This window comes from Thalassophryne amazonica, chromosome 9 (assembly GCF_902500255.1).
Source record: "Thalassophryne amazonica chromosome 9, fThaAma1.1, whole genome shotgun sequence".
Taxonomy (NCBI): domain Eukaryota; kingdom Metazoa; phylum Chordata; class Actinopteri; order Batrachoidiformes; family Batrachoididae; genus Thalassophryne; species Thalassophryne amazonica.
In genome coordinates, this window is record NC_047111.1 from 40,067,152 (window position 1) to 40,088,179 (window position 21,028).

At 44.4% G+C, this 21,028-nt stretch overlaps 1 protein-coding gene across 1 annotated transcript in view; it reads right to left on the reverse strand.

Annotated features, from left to right (window-relative positions):
• The window catches only part of LOC117517024 (15-hydroxyprostaglandin dehydrogenase [NAD(+)]-like), a 67,195-nt gene extending 50,940 nt beyond the window's left edge, over positions 1 to 16,255 (reverse strand). Inside the window, exon 1 of the mRNA XM_034177940.1 lies at positions 16,132 to 16,255. Coding sequence (XP_034033831.1) covers positions 16,132 to 16,224 — 93 coding nt within the window. The 5' untranslated portion in view covers positions 16,225 to 16,255. The remainder of the gene's footprint in view (positions 1 to 16,131) is intronic.
• Between the last annotated feature and the right edge of the window lie 4,773 nt (positions 16,256 to 21,028).

Below are 21,028 nucleotides of genomic sequence, written 5' to 3' on the forward strand. Positions count from 1 at the left end.
GAGAGGTGTGCTGGAAAATCAATCGCAGTGCAGCTGTAAAAGCCGGAAGAGAGGCACAGGTTGCAGATCGGCGACCCCACTCCGCTGTTGCCCACGCCAACGCACGACCGGTCAGGTGAGTGATCACGTAAGCTATCTTCGCCCTGTCGGACGGGAACTTACATGACATGAGCTCAAAAATCAGTTCACACTGTGTAATGAAAGGTGTGGGGCGTCACCGGACTCGCCTGAAAAGCGTTCAGGAGGTGACAGCAGATTACAGTATTCATGTACAGGTACGGAGGTCGATGCAGACATTGATGGACCTGAAGGAGGCACACTGGTGCTGCCGGTGGCTGGAACAGTAGAAGCCTGATGATCAAACATAGACAGTAGCTGACCCATCTGGGTGCTCACCGACTCCATGAATGAGTTCTGGCGTTTAGCGAGGTCGCTAAACCGGGAAGAATATTAACATGAAATTTTCACCAGATGTTGGTAACAACACAAGTTGGCATTGCAGTGATATGACATGCTATCAACTTTTTATCATCATTAAATGGTAAATGGACTGTATTTATATAACGCTTTTCCATCTGCATCAGACACTCAAAGCGCTTTACACATCAGTGCTTCACATTCACCCTGATGTCAGGCTGCTGCCATGCAAGGGCACACTACACACCGGGCACAAGTAGGGGATTAAGGACCTTCCCCAAGTGCCCTTAATGATTTTCCAGTCAGGCTGGGATTTGAACAGAGGATCCTCTGGTCTCAAGCCCAAGCTTAACCACTAGACCATCACCTAACATCCATTCACTTGAGTCTCATGAATGCCACAAATTGCTTCATGAAAATTAATGACGACAACACACACACACACACACACACACACAATGCAATGCAACTTACTACACCTTAACTAAAGTGACGTGAAATATACAATGACATGGCTAAAATTCTTCTTATGAGTAGAACGGTTAACTTAATATACAGTGAGGAAAATGAGTATTTGAACACCCTGCGATTTTGCAAGTTCTCCCACTTAGAAATCATGGAGGGGTCTGAAATTTTCATCTTAGGTGCATGTCCACTGTGAGAGACATAATCTAAAATAAATAAATAATAAAAAAAATCCGGAAATCACAATATATGATTTTTTTTTTTTAAGAATTTATTTGTATGTTACTGCTGAAATTAAGTATTTCAACACCTGTGAAAATCAATGTTAATATTTGGTACAGTAGCCTTTGTTTGCAATTACAGAGGTCAAACATTTCCTGTAGTTTTTCACCAGGTTTGCACACACTGCAGCAGGGATTTTGGCCCATTCTTCCACACAGATCTTCTCTAGATCAGCCAGGTTACTGGGCTGTCGCTGAGACACACGGAGTTTGAGCTCCCTCCAAAGATTTTCTATTGGGTTTAGGTCTGGAGACTGGCTCGGCCACTCCAGAACCTTGATACGAGGTCTGTCAGAAAAGTATCAGACCTTTTTATTTTTTTTTTAAAAACTATAGGGATTTGAATCACGTGTGATTGCATCAGCCAAGCTTGAACCTTCGTGCGCATGTGTGAGTTTTTTCACGCCTGTCGCTTGCGTCATTCGCCTGTGAGCAGGCTTTGTGTGAGCAGTGGTCCACCCCTCTCGTCGGATTTTTATTGCGAATAAATGTCTGAACGATTTGGAGCTTTGCTGCATCAGTTTTTTCCAGAAACTGTGAGAGACCTCCAGGTGGACACATTCGGAAAATTCCGTTGGATTTCAGGAACGATTTTATGGGGATTACACAGATTAAGGAGTGCTCCAGCCGGTTTTGCGCTCTCAGACACTGTGGGCGGTCTGAGCGCCGATCGACAGGCTGAAACAACGAGATCATTTCCAACGTGAAGGCTTTGTTGATCCGGGACGTCGTCTGACTTACACATAAATGGCAGCAGACGTGGACATCAGCACTTTTTCGGCACATTCCACTGTTACAGGATTTTTTTTTCATGGAAAGAAAAGCGGACGGATGCGCCACCGTGCCGCTCATGGCGCGGCACAAAACCACCTCCGTGTTGGTCTCATAGGACGGCTTTGAGATGGCTTTCAGACGGCTGTCGGTGGGTTTTCAGTCGTGTGACTAACCGAGAAATTGTGGATGAGCCTGGACATGCCAGAACATGTCCTGTGAGGCTTCATCACGGCATTGCTTTGCGCCATGCGGCTCCACCGCGACGCACGGAATTCCTCCACTCCTCTTTCCATGACAAAAACTCCTGTAACAGTGGAATGTGCCGTTCATTTCTAAACTGAACGCTGTGTTTTATCCGGGACGTCCTCTGACTAGCACAGGAATTGCGGAAGACGTGGACATCAGCACTTTATCGGCAATTGAGACAGACATGCGGAGGAATTCCGCGCTTCGCGGTGGAGCCGCATGGCGCAAAGCAACGCCGTGATGAAGCCTCACAGGACATGTTCTGGCATGTCCAGGCTCACCCACAATTTCATCAACAATCAAATGGATCAACAAAGCCTTCACGTTGGAAATGATCTGGTTGTTTCAGCCTGTCGATCGGCGCTCGGAGCGCGGCGTGCTCTCAGCAGCTGTGGGCAGTCTTTAAACCAACTGGAGCACTCCTTAATCTGTGTAATCCCCATAAAATTGTCCCTGAAATCCAACAGAATTTTCCGAATGGTGTCCACCAGGAGGTCTCTCACAGTTTCTGGAAAAAACTGATGCAGCAAAGCTCCAAATCGTTCAGACATTTATTCGCAATACAAATCCGACGAGAGGGGTGGACCACTGCTCACACAAAGCCTGCTCACAGGCGAATGACGCAACCGACAGGCGTGAAAAAACTCACGCATGCGCACAAAGGTTCAAGCTTGGCTGATGCAATCACACGTGATTCAAATCCATATAGTTTTTGAAAAAAATAAAAAGCTCCGATACTTTTCTGACAGACCTCGTATGCTTCTTAAGGAGCCACTCCTTGGTTATCCTGGCTGTGTGCTTCGGGTCATTGTCATGTTGGAAGACCCATCCATGACCCATCTTCAATGCTCTAACTGAGGGAAGGAGGTTGTTCCCCAAAATCTCGCAATACATGGCCCCGGTCATCATCTCCTTAATACAGTGCAGTCGTCCTGTCCAATGTGCAGAAAAACACCCCCAAATCATGATGCTTCCACCCCCATGCTTCACAGTAGGGACGGTGTTTTTGGGATGGTATTCAGCATTCTTCTTCCTCCAAACACGGCGAGTGGAATTAAGACCAAAAAGTTCTATTTTGGTCTCATCTAACCATATAACTTTCTCCCATGACTCCTCTGGATCATCCAAATGGTCATGGGCAAACTTAAGACGGGCCTGGACATATGCTGATTTAAGCAGCGGAACTTTCCATGCCATGCATGATTTTAACCCATGACGTCTTAGTGTATTACCCACAGTAACCTTGGAAACAGTGGTACCAGCTCTCTTCAGGTCATTGACCAGCTCCTCCTGTGCAGTTCTGGGCTGATTCCTCACCTTTCTTAGGCTCACTGATACTCCACGAGGTGGGATCTTGCATGGAGCCCCAGTGCCAGGGAGATTGACAGTCATGTTTAGCTTCTTCCATTTTCTAATAATTGCTCCAACAGTTGATCTTTTTTCACCAAGCTGCTTGGCAATTGCCCCGTAACCCTTTCCAGCCTTGTGGAGGTCTACAATTTTGTCTCTGGTGTCTTTGGACAGCTTTTTGGTCTTAGCCATATTAGTAGTTGGAGTCTTACTGATTGTGTGGGGTGGACAGGTGTCTTTATGCAGCTAACGAACTCAAATAGGTGCTTCTTATTTGGAATAATAAGTGTAGTGGAGGTGGACGTTTTAGAAGTGGACTAACACTAACACTTTGAGGGACAGAATTTCTGCTGATTGGCAGGTGCTGAAATACTTATTTGCAGCAGTAACATGCAAATAAATTATTTAAAAAATGATACATTGTGATTTTTTTTTTTTTTTAGATTATGTCTCTCACACTGGACATGCACCTAAGATGAAAATTTCAGGCCCCTCCATGATTTCTAAGTGGGAGAACTTGCAAAAAAAATTGCAGGGTGTACTTATTTTATACTTATTTTCCTCACTGTATATATATATATATATATATATATATATATATATACAGTGAGGAAAATAAGTATTTGAACACCCTGTGATTTTGGAGGGGTCTGAAATTTTCATCTTAGGTGCATGTCCAGTGTGAGAGACATAATCTAAAAAAAAAACATTCCGAAAATCACAATGTATGATTTTCTAATAATTTATTTGTATGTTACTGCTGCAAATAAGTATTTGAACATCTGTGAAAATCAATGTTAATATTTGATACAGTAGCCTTTGTTTGCAATTACAGAGGTCAGATGTTTCCTGTAGTTTTTCACCAGGTTTGCACACACTGCAGCAGGGATTATGGTCCACTCCTCCATACAGATCTTCTCCAAATCTTTCACATTTCGAGTTTCAGCTCCATCCAAAGATTTTCTATTGAGTTCAGGTCTAGAGACTGGCCAGGCCACTCCAGGACCTTGAAATGCTTCTTACGGAGCCCCTCCTTAGTTGCCCTGGCTGTGTGTTTGGGGTCATTGTCATGCTGGAAGACCCAGCCATGACACATCTTCAATGCTCTTACTGAGGGAAGGAGGTTGTTTGCCAAAATCTCGCAATACATGACCCCATCCATCCTCCCTTCAATACGGTGCAGTCGTCCTGTCCCCTTTGCAGAAGAGCACCCCCAGAGTATGATGTTTCCACCCCCATGCTTCACGGTTGGGATGGTTTTCTTGGGGTTGTTGGGGGTGGTGGAGGGTGGACTTTTTTCTGGTTCCGGAGCACAGCGGTGTTCTGCTGTATCTGTTAGCTGTTTGAACTGAGCTGTTTGAGTTCTTTGAATTAACAGTCTTTTTCAAGACTTTTTTACTTTTTTTTTACTTTTTCACCGTGCTCCAACGCCTAAAGAAGACCTCTAACGGTCGAAGCATCGCGACAAAGCTCTTTTATCAGCTAACCTTCATCAGCGTTGGCAAGCTAACTAGCTTGCTAACGCTTTCGTTTTATTTTTATTTTATTTTTTAGCACTGTTGTCGTGCTGCTCCACAGCCTGCCTAGTGGATTTTTAGTTTATTTTAGCACTGTTGTCGTGCGTTACCTGTGCTGCTCCACAGCCTGTCCAGTGGATTTTTATTTTATTTTTTAGCACTGTTGTCGTGCGTTACCTGTGCTGCTCCACAGCCTGTTCAGTGGATTTTTATTTTATTTTTTAGCACTGTTGTCGTGCGTTACCTGTGCTGCTCCACAGCCTGTCCAGTGGATTTTTATTTTATTTTTTAGCACTGTTGTCGTGCGTTACCTGTGCTGCTCCACAGCCTGTTCAGTGGATTTTTATTTTATTTTTTGGCGCTGTTGTCGTGCGTTGCCTGTGCTGCTCCACAGCCTGTCCAGTGGATTTTTATTTTATTTTTAGCACTGTTGTCGTGTGTTACCTGTGCTGCTCCACAGCCTGTTCAGTGGATTTTTATTTTATTTTTTAGCACTGTTGTCGTGCGTTACCTGTGCTGTTCCACAGCCTGTCCAGTGGATTTTTATTTTATTTTTTACCACTGTTGTCGTGTGTTACCTGTGCTGCTCCACAGCCTGTCCAGTGGATTTTGATTTTTATTTTATTTTTTAGCACTGTTGTCGTGCTGCTCCACAGCCTGCCTAGTGGATTTTTATTTTATTTTAGCACTGTTGTCGTGCGTTACCTGTGCTGCTCCACAGCCTGTCCAGTGGATTTTTTATTTTTTAGCACTGTTGTCGTGTGTTACCTGTGCTGCTCCACAGCCTGTTCAGTGGATTTTTATTTTATTTTTTAGCACTGTTGTCGTGCGTTACCTGTGCTGTTCCACAGCCTGTCCAGTGGATTTTTATTTTATTTTTTACCACTGTTGTCATGTGTTACCTGTGCTGCTCCACAGCCTGTTCAGTGGATTTTTGTTTTGTTTTTTGGCACTGTTGTCGTGTGTTACCTGTGCTGCTCCACAGCCTGTCTAGTGGATTTTTATTTTATTTTTTACCACTGTTGTCGTGTGTTACCTGTGCTGCTCCGCAGCCTGTCCAGTGGATTTTTATTTTATTATTTTTTTTTTTTTTTTTTTAGCACTGTTGTCGTGCGTTACCTGTGCTGCTCCACAGCCTGTCCAGTGGATTTTTATTTTATTTTTTACCACTGTTGTCGTGCGTTACCTGTGCTGCTCCACAGCCTGTCCAGTGGATTTTGATTTTTATTTTATTTTTTTGGGCGCTGTTGTCGTGCGTTACCTGTGCTGCTCCACAGCCTGTCCAGTGGATTTTTATTTAGCGCTGTTGTCGTGCGTTACCTGTGCTGCTCCACAGCCTGTCTAGTGGATTTTTATTTTGTTTTAGCACTGTTGTCGTGCGTTGCCTGTGCTGCTCCACAGCCTGTCCAGTGGATTTTTATTTTTATTTTATTTTATTTTTTAGCACTGTTGTTGTGCGTTACCTGTGCTGCTCCACAGCCTGTCCAGTGGATTTTTATTTTGTTTTAGCACTGTTGTCGTGCGTTACCTGTGCTGCTCCACAGCCTGTCTAGTGGATTTTTATTTTGTTTTAGCACTGTTGTTGTGCGTTACCTGTGCTGCTCCACAGCCTGTCTAGTGGATTTTTATTTTGTTTTAGCACTGTTGTCGTGCGTTACCTGTGCTGCTCCACAGCCTGTCTAGTGGATTTCTATTTTGTTTTAGCACTGTTGTCGTGCGTTACCTGTGCTGCTCCACAGCCTGTCTAGTGGATTTTTATTTTGTTTTAGCACTGTTGTCGTGCGTTGCCTGTGCTACACACAGCCTGTCCAGTGGATTTTTATTTTTATTTTATTTTATTTTTTAGCACTGTTGTTGTGCGTTACCTGTGCTGCTCCACAGCCTGTCCAGTGGATTTTTATTTTATTTTATTTTTTAGCACTGTTGTTGTGCGTTACCTGTGCTGCTCCACAGCCTGTCTAGTGGATTTTTATTTTATTTTAGCACTGTTGTCGTGCGTTACCTGTGCTGCTCCACAGCCTGTCTAGTGGATTTTTATTTTGTTTTAGCACTGTTGTCGTGCGTTGCCTGTGCTGCTCCACAGTCTGTCCAGTGGATTTTGATTTTGATTTTATTTTTTTTGGCACTGTTGTCGTGTGTTACCTGTGCTGCTCCACAGCCTGTCTAGTGGATTTTTATTTATTTTTTAGCACTGTTGTCGTGTGTTACCTGTGCTGCTCCGCAGCCTGTCCAGTGGATTTTTATTTTATTATTTATTTTATTTTATTTATTTATTTTTTTTTTTATTATTTTTTTTTTAGCACTGTTGTCGTGCGTTACCTGTGCTGCTCCACAGCCTGTCCAGTGGATTTTTATTTTATTTTTTACCACTGTTGTCGTGCGTTACCTGTGCTGCTCCACAGCCTGTCCAATGGATTTTGATTTTTATTTTATTTTTTTGGGCGCTGTTGTCGTGCGTTACCTGTGCTGCTCCACAGCCTGTCCAGTGGATTTTTATTTAGCGCTGTTGTCGTGCGTTACCTGTGCTGCTCCACAGCCTGTCTAGTGGATTTTTATTTGTTTTAGCACTGTTGTCGTGCGTTGCCTGTGCTGCTCCACAGCCTGTCCAGTGGATTTTTATTTTTATTTTATTTTATTTTTTAGCACTGTTGTTGTGCGTTACCTGTGCTGCTCCACAGCCTGTCCAGTGGATTTTTATTTTGTTTTAGCACTGTTGTTGTGCGTTACCTGTGCTGCTCCACAGCCTGTCTAGTGGATTTTTATTTTGTTTTAGCACTGTTGTCGTGCGTTACCTGTGCTGCTCCACAGCCTGTCTAGTGGATTTTTATTTTGTTTTAGCACTGTTGTTGTGCGTTACCTGTGCTGCTCCACAGCCTGTCTAGTGGATTTTTATTTTATTTTAGCACTGTTGTCGTGCGTTGCCTGTGCTGCTCCACAGTCTGTCCAGTGGATTTTGATTTTTATTTTATTTTTTTTGGCACTGTTGTCGTGTGTTACCTGTGCTGCTCCACAGCCTGTCTGGTGGATTTTTGTTTGTTTTTTGCCAGTGTTGTCGTGTGTTACCTGTGCTGCTCCGCAGCCTGTCCAGTGGATTTTTATTTTATTATTTTATTTTATTTATTTATTTATTTTTTTATTTATTTTTTTTGGCACTGTTGTCGTGCGTTACCTGTGCTGCTCCACAGCCTGTCCAGTGGATTTTTATTTTATTTTTTAGCACTGTTGTCGTGCGTTACCTGTGCTGCTCCACAGCCTGTCCAGTGGATTTTTATTGGATTTTTATTTTATTTTTTACCACTGTTGTCGTGCGTTACCTGTGCTGCTCCACAGCCTGTCCAGTGGATTTTGATTTTTCTTTTATTTTTTTGGGCGCTGTTGTCGTGCGTTACCTGTGCTGCTCCACAGCCTGTCCAGTGGATTTTTATTTAGCGCTGTTGTCGTGCGTTACCTGTGCTGCTCCACAGCCTGTCTAGTGGATTTTTATTTTGTTTTAGCACTGTTGTCGTGCGTTGCCTGTGCTGCTCCACAGCCTGTCCAGTGGATTTTTATTTTGTTTTAGCACTGTTGTTGTGCGTTACCTGTGCTGCTCCACAGCCTGTCCAGTGGATTTTTATTTTGTTTTAGCACTGTTGTCGTGCGTTACCTGTGCTGCTCCACAGCCTGTCTAGTGGATTTTTATTTTGTTTTAGCACTGTTGTCGTGCGTTACCTGTGCTGCTCCACAGCCTGTCTAGTGGATTTTTATTTTGTTTTAGCACTGTTGTCGTGCGTTACCTGTGCTGCTCCACAGCCTGTCTAGTGGATTTTTATTTTGTTTTAGCACTGTTGTTGTGCGTTACCTGTGCTGCTCCACAGCCTGTCTAGTGGATTTCTATTTTGTTTTAGCACTGTTGTCGTGCGTTACCTGTGCTGCTCCACAGCCTGTCTAGTGGATTTTTATTTTGTTTTAGCACTGTTGTCGTGCGTTGCCTGTGCTGCTCCACAGCCTGTCCAGTGGATTTTTATTTTATTTTATTTTTAGCACTGTTGTTGTGCGTTACCTGTGCTGCTCCACAGCCTGTCCAGTGGATTTTTATTTTATTTTATTTTATTTTTTAGCACTGTTGTTGTGCGTTACCTGTGCTGCTCCACAGCCTGTCTAGTGGATTTTTATTTTATTTTAGCACTGTTGTCGTGCGTTACCTGTGCTGCTCCACAGCCTGTCTAGTGGATTTTTATTTTGTTTTAGCACTGTTGTCGTGCGTTGCCTGTGCTGCTCCACAGCCTGTCCAGTGGATTTTTATTTTTATTTTATTTTATTTTTTAGCACTGTTGTTGTGCGTTACCTGTGCTGCTCCACAGCCTGTCTAGTGGATTTTTATTTTATTTTAGCACTGTTGTCGTGCGTTACCTGTGCTGCTCCACAGCCTGTCTAGTGTCGGATTCCCTGTTTGGGAATCCGCTAGCTTAGCGTAGCTACTAGCCCTTAGCCGTTTTAGCATGGCGGCTTCTCCTGTCTCTCCCGTACTTTTCTGCTCTGGGTGTGAAATGTTTAGTTATTCCTCGGCCTCTTTTAGCAGTAACGGTACATGTAATAAGTGCAGCTTATTCGTAGCTTTGGAGGCCAGGCTGGGCGAATTGGAGGCTCGGCTCCGCACCGTGGAAAATTCTACAGCTAGCCAGGCCCCTGTAGTCGGTGCGGACCAAGGTAGCTTAGCCGCCGTTAGTTCCCCCCTGGCAGACCCCGTGCAGTCGGGAAGGCAGGCTGACTGGGTGACTGTGAGGAGGAAGCGTAGCCCTAAACAGAAGCCCCGTGTACACCGTCAACCCGTTCACATCTCTAACCGTTTTTTCCCCACTCGACGATACACTCGCCGAGGATCAAACTCTGGTTATTGGCGACTCTGTTTTGAGAAATGTGAAGTTAGCGACACCAGCAACCATTGTCAATTGTCTTCCGGGGGCCAGAGCAGGCGACATCGAAGGACATTTGAAATTGCTGGCTAAGGCTAAGCGTAAATTTGGTAAGATTGTAATTCACGTCGGCAGTAATGACACTCGGTTACGCCAATCGGAGGTCACTAAAATTAACATTGAATCGGTGTGTAACTTTGCAAAAACAATGTCGGACTCTGTTGTTTTCTCTGGGCCCCTCCCCAATCAGACCGGGAGTGACATGTTTAGCCGCATGTTCTCCTTGAATTGCTGGCTGTCTGAGTGGTGTCCAAAAATGAGGTGGGCTTCATTGATAATTGGCAAAGCTTCTGGGGAAAACCTGGTCTTGTTAGGAGAGACGGCATCCATCCCACTTTAGAGGGAGCAGCTCTCATTTCTAGAAATCTGGCCAATTTTTTGGGATCCTCCAAACTGTGACTGTCTAGCGTTGGGACCAGGAGGCAGAGCTGTGGTCTTATACACCTCTCTGCAGCTTCTCTCCCCCTGCCATCCCCCTATTACCCCATCCCCGTAGAGACGGTGCCTGCTCCCAGACCACCAATAACTAGCAAAAATCTATTTAAGCATAAAAATTCAAAAAGAAAAAATAATATAGCACCTTCAATTGCACCACAGACTAAAACAGTTAAATGTGGTCTATTAAACATTAGGTCTCTTTCTTCTAAGTCCCTGTTGGTAAATGATATAATAATTGATCAACGTATTGATTTATTCTGCCTAACAGAAACTTGGTTACAGCAGGATGAATATGTTAGTTTAAATGAGTCAACACCCCCGAGTCACACTAACTGTCAGAATGCTCGTAGCACGGGCCGGGGCGGAGGATTAGCAGCAATCTTCCATTCCAGCTTATTAATTAATCAAAAACCTAGACAGAGCTTTAATTCATTTGAAAGCTTGTCTCTTAGTCTTGTCCATCCAAATTGGAAGTCCCAAAAACCAGTTTTATTTGTTATTATCTATCGTCCACCTGGTCGTTACTGTGAGTTTCTCTGTGAATTTTCAGACCTTTTGTCTGACTTAGTGCTTAGCTCAGATAAGATAATTATAGTGGGCGATTTTAACATCCACACAGATGCTGAGAATGACAGCCTCAACACTGCATTTAATCTATTATTAGACTCTATCGGCTTTGCTCAAAAAGTAAATGAGTCCACCCACCACTTTAATCATATTTTAGATCTTGTTCTGACTTATGGTATGGAAATAGAAGACTTAACAGTATTCCCTGAAAACTCCCTTTTGTCTGATCATTTTTTAATAACATTTACATTTACCCTGATGGACTACCCTGCAGTGGGGAATAAGTTTCATTACACTAGAAGTCTTTCAGAAAGCGCTGTAACTAGGTTTAAGGATATGATTCCTTCTTTATGTTCTCTAATGTCATATACCAACACAGAGCAGAGTAGCTACCTAAACTCTGTAAGGGAGTTAGAGTATCTTGTCAATAGGTTTACATCCTCATTGAAGACAACTTTGGATGCTGTAGCTCCTCTGAAAAAGAGAGCTTTAAATCAGAAGTGTCTGACTCCGTGGTATAACTCACAAACTCGTAGCTTAAAGCAGATAACCCGTAAGTTGGAGAGGAAATGGCGTCTCACTAATTTAGAAGATCTTCACTTAGCCTGGAAAAAGAGTTTGTTGCTCTATAAGAAAGCCCTTCGTGAAGCTAGGACATCTTTCTACTCATCACTAATTGAAGAAAATAAGAACAACCCCAGGTTTCTTTTCAGCACTGTAGCCAGGCTGACAAAGAGTCAGAGCTCTATTGAGCTGAGTATTCCATTAACTTTAACTAGTAATGACTTCATGACTTTCTTTGCTAACAAAATTTTGACTATTAGAGAAAAAATTACTCATAACCATCCCAAAGATGTATCGTTATCTTTGGCTGCTTTCAGTGATGCCGGTATTTGGTTAGACTCTTTCTCTCCGATTGTTCTGTCTGAGTTATTTTCATTAGTTACTTCATCCAAACCATCAACATGCTTATTAGACCCCATTCCTGCCAGGCTGCTCAAGGAAGTCCTACCATTATTTAATGCTTCAATCTTAAATATGATCAATCTATCTTTGTTAGTTGGTTATGTACCACAGGCCTTTAAGGTGGCAGTAATTAAACCATTACTTAAAAAGCCATCACTTGACCCAGCTATCTTAGCTAATTATAGGCCAATCTCCAACCTTCCTTTTCTCTCAAAGATTCTTGAGAGGGTAGTTGTAAAACAGCTAACTGATCACCTGCAGAGGAATGGTCTATTTGAAGAGTTTCAGTCAGGTTTTAGAATTCATCATAGTACAGAAACAGCATTAGTGAAGGTTACAAATGATCTTCTTATGGCTTCGGACAGTGGACTTATCTCTGTGCTTGTTCTGTTGGACCTCAGTGCTGCTTTTGATACTGTTGACCATAAAATTTTATTACAGAGATTAGAGCATGTCATAGGTATTAAAGGCATTGCGCTGCGGTGGTTTGAATCATATTTGTCTAATAGATTACAGTTTGTTCATGTAAATGGGGAATCTTCTTCACAGACTAAAGTTAATTATGGAGTTCCACAAGGTTCTGTGCTAGGACCAATTTTATTCACTTTATACATGCTTCCCTTGGGCAGTATTATTAGACGGTATTGCTTAAATTTTCATTGTTACGCAGATGATACCCAGCTTTATCTATCCATGAAGCCAGAGGATACGCACCAATTAGCTAAACTGCAGGATTGTCTTACAGACATAAAGACATGGATGACCTCTAATTTCCTGCTTTTAAACTCAGATAAAACTGAAGTTATTGTACTTGGCCCCACAAATCTTAGAAGCATGGTGTCTAACCAGATCGTTACTCTGGATGGCATTTCCATGATCTCTAGTAATACTGTGAGAAATCTTGGAGTTATTTTTGATCAGGATATGTCATTCAAAGCGCATATTAAACAAATATGTAGGACTGCCTTTTTGCATTTACGCAATATCTCTAAAATCAGAAAGGTCTTGTCTCAGAGTGATGCTGAAAAACTAATTCATGCATTTGTTTCCTCTAGGCTGGACTATTGTAATTCATTATTATCAGGTTGTCCTAAAAGTTCCCTAAAAAGCCTTCAGTTGGTTCAGAATGCTGCAGCTAGAGTACTGACGGGGACTAGCAGGAGAGAGCATATCTCACCCGTGTTGGCCTCCCTTCATTGGCTTCCTGTTAATGCTAGAATAGAATTTAAAATTCTTCTTTTTACTTATAAGGTTTTGAATAATCAGGTCCCATCTTATCTTAGGGACCTCGTAGTACCATATTACCCCATTAGAGCGCTTCGCTCTCAGACTGCGGGCTTACTTGTAGTTCCTAGGGTTTGTAAGAGTAGAATGGGAGGCAGAGCCTTCAGCTTTCAGGCTCCTCTCCTGGTGGAACCAGCTCCCAATTCAGATCAGGGAGACAGATACCCTCTCTACTTTTAAGATTAGGCTTAAAACTTTCCTTTTCGCTAAGGCTTATAGTTAGGGCTGGATCGGGTGACCCTGGACCATCCCTTGGTTATGTTGCTTTAGACGTAGACTGTGTTTCATAATTATTGTATGGCCTTGCCTTGCAATGTGGAGCGCCTTGGGGCAACTGTTTGTTGTGATTTGGCGCTATACAAGAAAAAAGTTGATTGATTGAGTTGATCCTCTAAACATGATAAGTGGAGTTGATTCCAAAAAGCTCTATTTTGGTCTCATCTGTCCACATGACGTTCTCCCATGCCTCCTCTGGATCATCCAGATGGCCACTGGTGAACTTCAAATGGGCCTGGACATGTGCTGGTTTCAGCAGGGGGACCTTGCTGCCCTGCAGGATTTTAAACCATGACAGCATCATGTGTTACTAATGTAATTTTTGTGACTGTGGTCCCAGCTCTCTTCAGGTCATTGACCAGGTCCTCCTGTGTAGTTCTGAGCTTTCTCAGAATCTTCCTTACCCCATAAAGTGAGATCTTGCATGGAATCCCAGACCAAGGGCGATTGACAGTCATCTTGTGTTTCTTCCACTTTCTAATAAATAATCATAACAGTTGTTATCTTCTACCAAGCTGCTTGCCTGTTGTCCTGTAGTCCATCCCAGCCTTGTGCAGGTCTACAGTTTTGTCCCTGGTGTCCTTAGACAGCTCTTTGGTCTTGGCTATGGTGGACAGGTTGGAGTGTGATTGATTGAGTGTGTGAACAGGTGTCTTTTATACAGGTAACAAGTTCAAACAGGTACAATTAATACAGGTAAAGTGTGCAGAATAAGAGGGCTTCTTAAAGAAAAATGAACAGGTCTGTGTGAGCCACAATTCTTGCTGGTTGGTAGGTGTTCAAATACTTATTTGCAGCAGTAACATACAAATAAATTATTAAAAAAATCATACATTGTGATTTCCGGATTTTTTTTTTTTTTAGATTATGTCTCTCACAGTTGACATGCACCTAAGATGAAAATTTCAGACCCCTCCATGATTTCTAAGTGGGAGAACTTGCAAAAGCGCAGGGTGTTCAAATACTTATATTCCTCACTGTATATATATATATATATATATATATATATATATATATATATATATATATATATATATATATATATATATATATGAGGGCTGTCAATAAAGTATAGGTCCTTTTTATTTTTTTCAAAAACTATATGGATTTCATTCATATGTTTTTACGTCAGACATGCTTGATCCCTCGTGCGCATGCGTGAGTTTTTCCACGCCTGTCGGTGACGTCATCCGCCTGTGAGCACTCCTTGTGGGAGGAGTCATCTAGCCCCTCGTCGGAATTCCTTTGTCTGAGAAGTTGCTGAGAGACTGGCGCTTTGTTTGATCAAAGTTTTTTCTAAACCTGTGAGGCACATCGAAGTGGACACGGTTTGAAAAATTCAGCTGGTTTTTGGTGAAAATTGTAACAGCTGATGAGAGATTTTGAAGTGATACTGTCGCTTTAAGGACTTCCCACGCAGCGGGACGTCGCGCAGCAGTCCCAGGCGCTGTCGTCAGCCTGTTTCAAGCTGAAAACCTCCACATTTCAGGCTCTATTGATCCAGGACGTCGTGAGAGAACAGAGAAGTTTCAGAAGAAGTCGGTTTCAGCATTTTATCTGGATATTCCACTGTTAAAGGAGAGTTTTTTAATGAAAGACATGCGGACGGGTCCACGCGTTGGGACGCAGCCGGCGCGGTGCGGCGGCACAGGAAAACACCTCCGTGTTGATAACCATTTGTAAAATCCAGGCGGCTTTTGATGGCTTTCAGTGGAGTGAGTATCTGAGAAATTGTTTAACAGTTGGGCATGTTCCAACTTGTCCTTAAGGCTTCCAAAAGAGGTGTTTTTCCTGTGGCGGAGCGTCGCGGTGGCTGCGAGCCGACGCTGCAATCCGTCCGCACGTCTTTCATTAAAAAAATCTCCTTTAACAGTGGAATATCCGGATAAAATGCTGAAACCGACTTCTTCTGAAACTTCTCTGTTCTCTCACGACATCCTGGATTAATAGAGCCTGAAATGTGGAGGTTTTCAGCTTGAAACAGGCTGACGATGGCGCCTGGGAGCGCTGCGCGACGTCCCACTGCGTGGGAAGTCCTTTAAAGCGACAGTATCACCTCAAAATCTCTCATCAGCCGTTAAAATTTTCACCGAAAACCAGCTTAATTTTTCGAACCGTGTCCACTTTGATGTGCCTCACAGGTTTAGAAAAAATTTTGATCAAACAAAGCGCCAGTCTCTCAGCAACTTCTCACACAAAGGAATTCCGATGAGGGGCTGGACGACTCCTCCCACAAGGAGTGCTCACAGGCGGATGACATCACCGACAGGCGTGGAAAAACTCACGCATGCGCACGAGGGTTCAAGCATGTCTGACGTAAAAACATATGAACAAAATCCATATAGTTTTTGAAAAAAATAAAAAGGACCTATACTTTATTGACAGAACTCGTGTATATATATATATATATATATATATATATATATATATATATCTATATACACACACAAGTTCAGCTGTTGAGCTTAAGTAAATTGTTGAATGGCTCCCTCAAGTAAAGAATCAAATGGCAATAGTTAACATTTATCAATCAGTTACCCATAGCTCAGAGGGGAAAAGAACTTTGTACTCCCACACAACACAAAACTTGCACTTTACCTTTGCACCCTTTTGCAGAAGAATCTCTGAGAATGCTTTTCCTATTCCCTGTGCTGCTCCGGTCACCACAGCAGTTTTGCCATTTAGAGACATTTTAGCAAGTCAACAAGAGCAGAGCTGTCAGACGAACACTCACTGCTGGCATGAAATCTGAATTCAGGGAAATTTAGTTATTTTTGTACTGTTGCCGTCCTTCTGCAGATAATCCCAACCCTCACTGCTGACATCACGAAATTCATGTTTCAGTTTGTTGGGTTGGTCCATAATGTCAAGCAAACAGTTCTGCCTCACAGAACTGATCTCATCTTTGTGTTCTTATCTTCCCTTGAGGTATAAGGTTTTTAAACCTTGAGGCTATTGTTTGTGCATTAAGCATTTGCGATAAAATGCAAAGTAGGTCATTCTAAAAAGAACTTGACTAAGTAATATATACAAAAGTATTGGGTCCCTTGGTATTTCACATATTTTGATTTGTTTATGCAACTTCAAATACAAAAAGTAAATCAGGCTTCTCAGTATCCATCCATCCATTTTCTTCCGCTTTATCTGGAGTCGGGTCGCGGGGGCAGCAGCTCAAACAAAGACGCCCAGACCTCCCGATCCACACACACCTCCTCCAGCTCCTCCGGGGGAACCCCAAGGCGTTCCCAAGCCAGCCGAGAGATGTAGTCCCTCCAGCATGTCCTGGGTCTTCCCCGGGGCCTCCTCCCAGTGGGACGTGCCCGGAACACCTCTCCAGCGAGGCGTCCAGGGGGCATCCGGAAAAGATGCCCGAGCCACCTCAACTGACTCATTTCGACGTGGAGGAGCAGCGGCTCGACTCCGACCTCCTCCCGAGTGAGCGCCCTGCCACCCTGCGGAGGAAACTCATCTCGACCGCTTGTACTCGCGATCTCGTTCTTTCGGTCATGAGCCAAATCTCATGACCATAGGTGAGGATCGGAACGTAGATCGATCGGTAAATCGAGAGCTTTGCCCCCCTACTCAGCTCTCTCTTCACCACGACGGTCCGATACAGCGACCGCATCACTGCAGATGCTGCACCGATCCATCTATCGATCTCACGCTCCATCTGTCCCTCACTCGTGAACAAGACCCCGAGATACTTAAACTCCTCCACTTGAGGCAAGGACACTCCACCAACCTGAAGAGGGCAAAGCACCTTTTTCCGGTCGAGAACCATGGCCTCGGATTTGGAGGTGCTGATTTTCATCCCGGACGCTTCACACTCGGCTGCAAACCGCCCCAGTGCACGCTGAAGGTCCTGATTTGACGAAGCCAACAGAACCACATCGTCCGCAAACAGCACAGACGAGATTCTGTGGTTCGCAAACCAGACCCCGGTGGCGGAGGCCAGCGTGCATTGGAAACAGGTTTGACTTACTACCGGCAATGCGAGCCAAGCTCCTGCTGCGGTCGTACAGGGACCGGATAGCCCTTAGCAAAGGACCCCGGACCCCGTACTCCCGGAGCACTCCCCACAGGGTGCGCCGAGGGACACGGTCGAATGCCTTCTCCAGATCCACAAAACACATGTGGACTGGTTGGGCAAACTCCCATGAACCCTTGAGCACCCAATGGAGCGTGTAGAGCTGGTCCAGTGTGCCGCGACCAGGACAAAAACCACACTGCTCCTCCTGAATCCGAGGTTCGACCATCGGTTGAATTCTCCTTTCCAGTACTCTGGAATAGACCTTACCAGGGAGGCTGAGGAGTGTGATCCCCCTATAGTTGCAACACACCCTCCGGTCCCCCTTCTTAAACAGAGGGACCACCACCCCGGTCTGCCAATCCAGAGGCACTGTCCCCGATCGCCACGCAATGTTGCAGAGGCGTGTCAGCCAAGACAGCCCCACAACATCCAGAGACTTAAGGTTCTCAGGATGGACTTCATCCACCCCAGGAGCCTTGCCACCGAGGAGCTTTCTAACCACCTCCGTGACTTCGGCCTGGGTAATGGATGAGTCCACCTCCGAGTCCCCAGTCTCTGCTTCCTCTTCGGAAGACGTGACGATGGGATTGAGGAGATCCTCGAAGTACTCCTTCCACCGCCTGACAACATCCCCAGTCAGGGTCAACAGCTCCCCTCCCGCACCGTAAACAGTGCTGGTGGAGAGCTGCTTCTGCCCCGAGGCGTCAGACGGTTTGCCAGAATCTCTTCGAGGCCGACCGATAGTCCTCCTCCATAGCCTCCCCAAACTCCTCCCAGACCCGAGTTTTTGCCTCTGCGACCGCACGGGCTGTGGCACGCTTGGCCTGCCGGTACCTGTCAGCTGCCTCTGGGGTCCCACCTACCAACAAAGATAAGTAGGACTCTTTCTTCAGCTTGATGGCATCCCTTACTTCCGGTGTCCACCACCGGGTTCGGGGATTGCCGCCGCGACAGGCACCAGAGACCTTGCGACCACAGCTACGAGCAGCCGCATCGACAATGAAGGTGGAGAACATGGTCCACTCGGACTCCATGTCTCCAACCTCCCCCGGGATCCGGGATCCCAGGCTTCTCAATATGAAATTCTAAAATGATCTTCCTTAAGATCAAACTCAAAGCAAATCTCTACAGCTTGATATAAATTAATTAAAAATATCAAGACTCAAGATTCAATACTTTATTGCCATGCAACCAATGCAAGTTGCTAGGGATTTGTTTCAGTGTGCTCGTTAACAGGAGACATAAAAAGCATAAGCATACACACAATACTCCACATAAAATCACACACATTATATCTGAAGAATAATAATAATAATAATAAAAAAAATAGACCCCCTTAACCTGAGTCAGGTTAAAGTGTCAAGTGCAAACATAGACTCTCAGCAGTGGCTTGTTAAAGTGCTAAGTGCAGTAGTACAGTACGCAGCAGATACAAAATGGACATATTGCACTAAAATGCTAAATAAATAACTATATAAAAAGATAAAATAAATACAACAATGTATATGAGCTCAGTCATAGTCCTAAAAACGTACTTTCATAAGGTGCTGGTTCAGGGTAGGAGAACTATTTAGATGCTTAATGGCTCTGCAGTAGGTGCTGTTGAGAAAGCCTGATGTTTTAGTGGTTATGGCTCTCAACCTTTTACCTGATGGGAGGATGTTGAAAAGGGAGTTAGCTGGATGTGACTGATCTAGTAGGATCTTCAACCCTTTCCGACAGATACGTGTTTCGTAAATAGTAGAGATGCGAGGGAGTTCACAGCCAATGATCTTTGAGGCTGTGTGGACTATCCTATCCATCTGCATCCTTTGTTGAGCAGTGGAGTTGCCATACCAGACAGTGATGGAAAATGTCAGGACACTTTCAATAGCTGCTTGGTAAAACAGCAGCATCCCCTTACTGGCTACCCCAAACCTCCTCAGCTGGCGTAGGAAAAAGAGTCTTTGGTGTGCTTTTTTGGTGATGCAAGTAAGGTTCTCATCCCATTTCAGGGAGGAATCTATCATAGTGCCCAGGAATTTAAAACTGTTCACACGTTCCACCTCCATTCTGTTAATGTGCAATGGCAGGGATGCCTTCTTTTGTCTGCGAAAGTCAACCACTAACTCCTTGGTTTTCGCTACATTTAACTCTAGATTATGAATGTGACACCACTATATGAGTGAGTGGACCTCATTTCTATAGGCACTATCGTCCTCACCAGAAATTAGACCCACTAGTGTAGTGTCATCTGCAAATTTAAACATTTTCACAGTGTCAGTTTGTGATGTGCAGTCATTTATGTACAAGGAATATAAAAGAGGTGACAACACGCATCCCTGGGGAGCACCAGTGCTTATATATTTAACCTTGGAGGTGTTATTGTGGATTTTGACCACTTGGGAGCGCTGTGTTAAAAAGTCAAGTATCCAATAACAAAGGGAACTATGAATTCCCATTTGCTGCAGCTTATAAAAGAGTTTGCTGGGCAAGATTGTATTAAAAGCAGAACTATAGTGTTGTGTGTGGGCCGCTGAAGAGGAGGTACTGCTGGCCCATCACCACCAGAGGGCGCCCTGCCTGGAGTGCGGGCTCCAGGCACCAGAGGGCGCCGCCGCCTGATGAGAGCAGCCAGGATGACAGCTGTCACCATTACTGGACACAGCTGACTTCACTCAGTACAGAGGTATATCAGCAGGACAGCGTCTCCACCTCAGTGCCGAGATATCACCTTGAGTTTAAGGTAATCACCTCTGCAACAGATACTGTATCTTTGTGACAATAGATTATAAACTTTTCAGGACAGCGGAAGGCCAAGTGTTCGGATAAGTACTCACCTTTCCTGCTTCAGTGTGACAAGAGGTGGAGGCGGCTTTGCCCCTCTCATCTACTGGGTGCGGTCGCATCCCAACCTGTGTGTTTGTGTTCTTTCCCGCCAGCAGTACCGGATCCAACGAGCGGAGGCAGTGGCCACCTGGGAATTCGGGACTTGGCGGTTCCAGTACTTCTGGGTTTCGGTGGCAGAGGAGATCTGGGTGGTTCCGGTTCAACTAGGACGGACGTCTCCTACCTTCGGGCCTGCCCACAAGACACCAGCAGATTTCGGCTTACAAATTGCTAATTGTTGTATCAGTTGTGCTATTTTTCACAACAGTAAAACTTGTTCTTACTTTTCTCCATTGTCCGTTCATTGCGCCCCCTGTTGTGGGTCCGTGTACCTACACTTTCACAACATATAGTCTATGAAAAGAACCTTAGTGCAGTTGCCTGGGGTCTCAAGGTGTTGCAGGATGAAATGTAAACACATGGACACAGCATCGTCAACAGACCTATTTGCCCTGTATGCAAACTGACCAGAGTCCAATCTGGCCAGTTTAGACAGGCGATCACATACTAGTCGCTCAAAGATTTTCATAACCACGGGCGTTAAAGCAACAGGTCTGTAATCATTAAGGCAGCTAATATTTGGTTTCTTAGGCACGG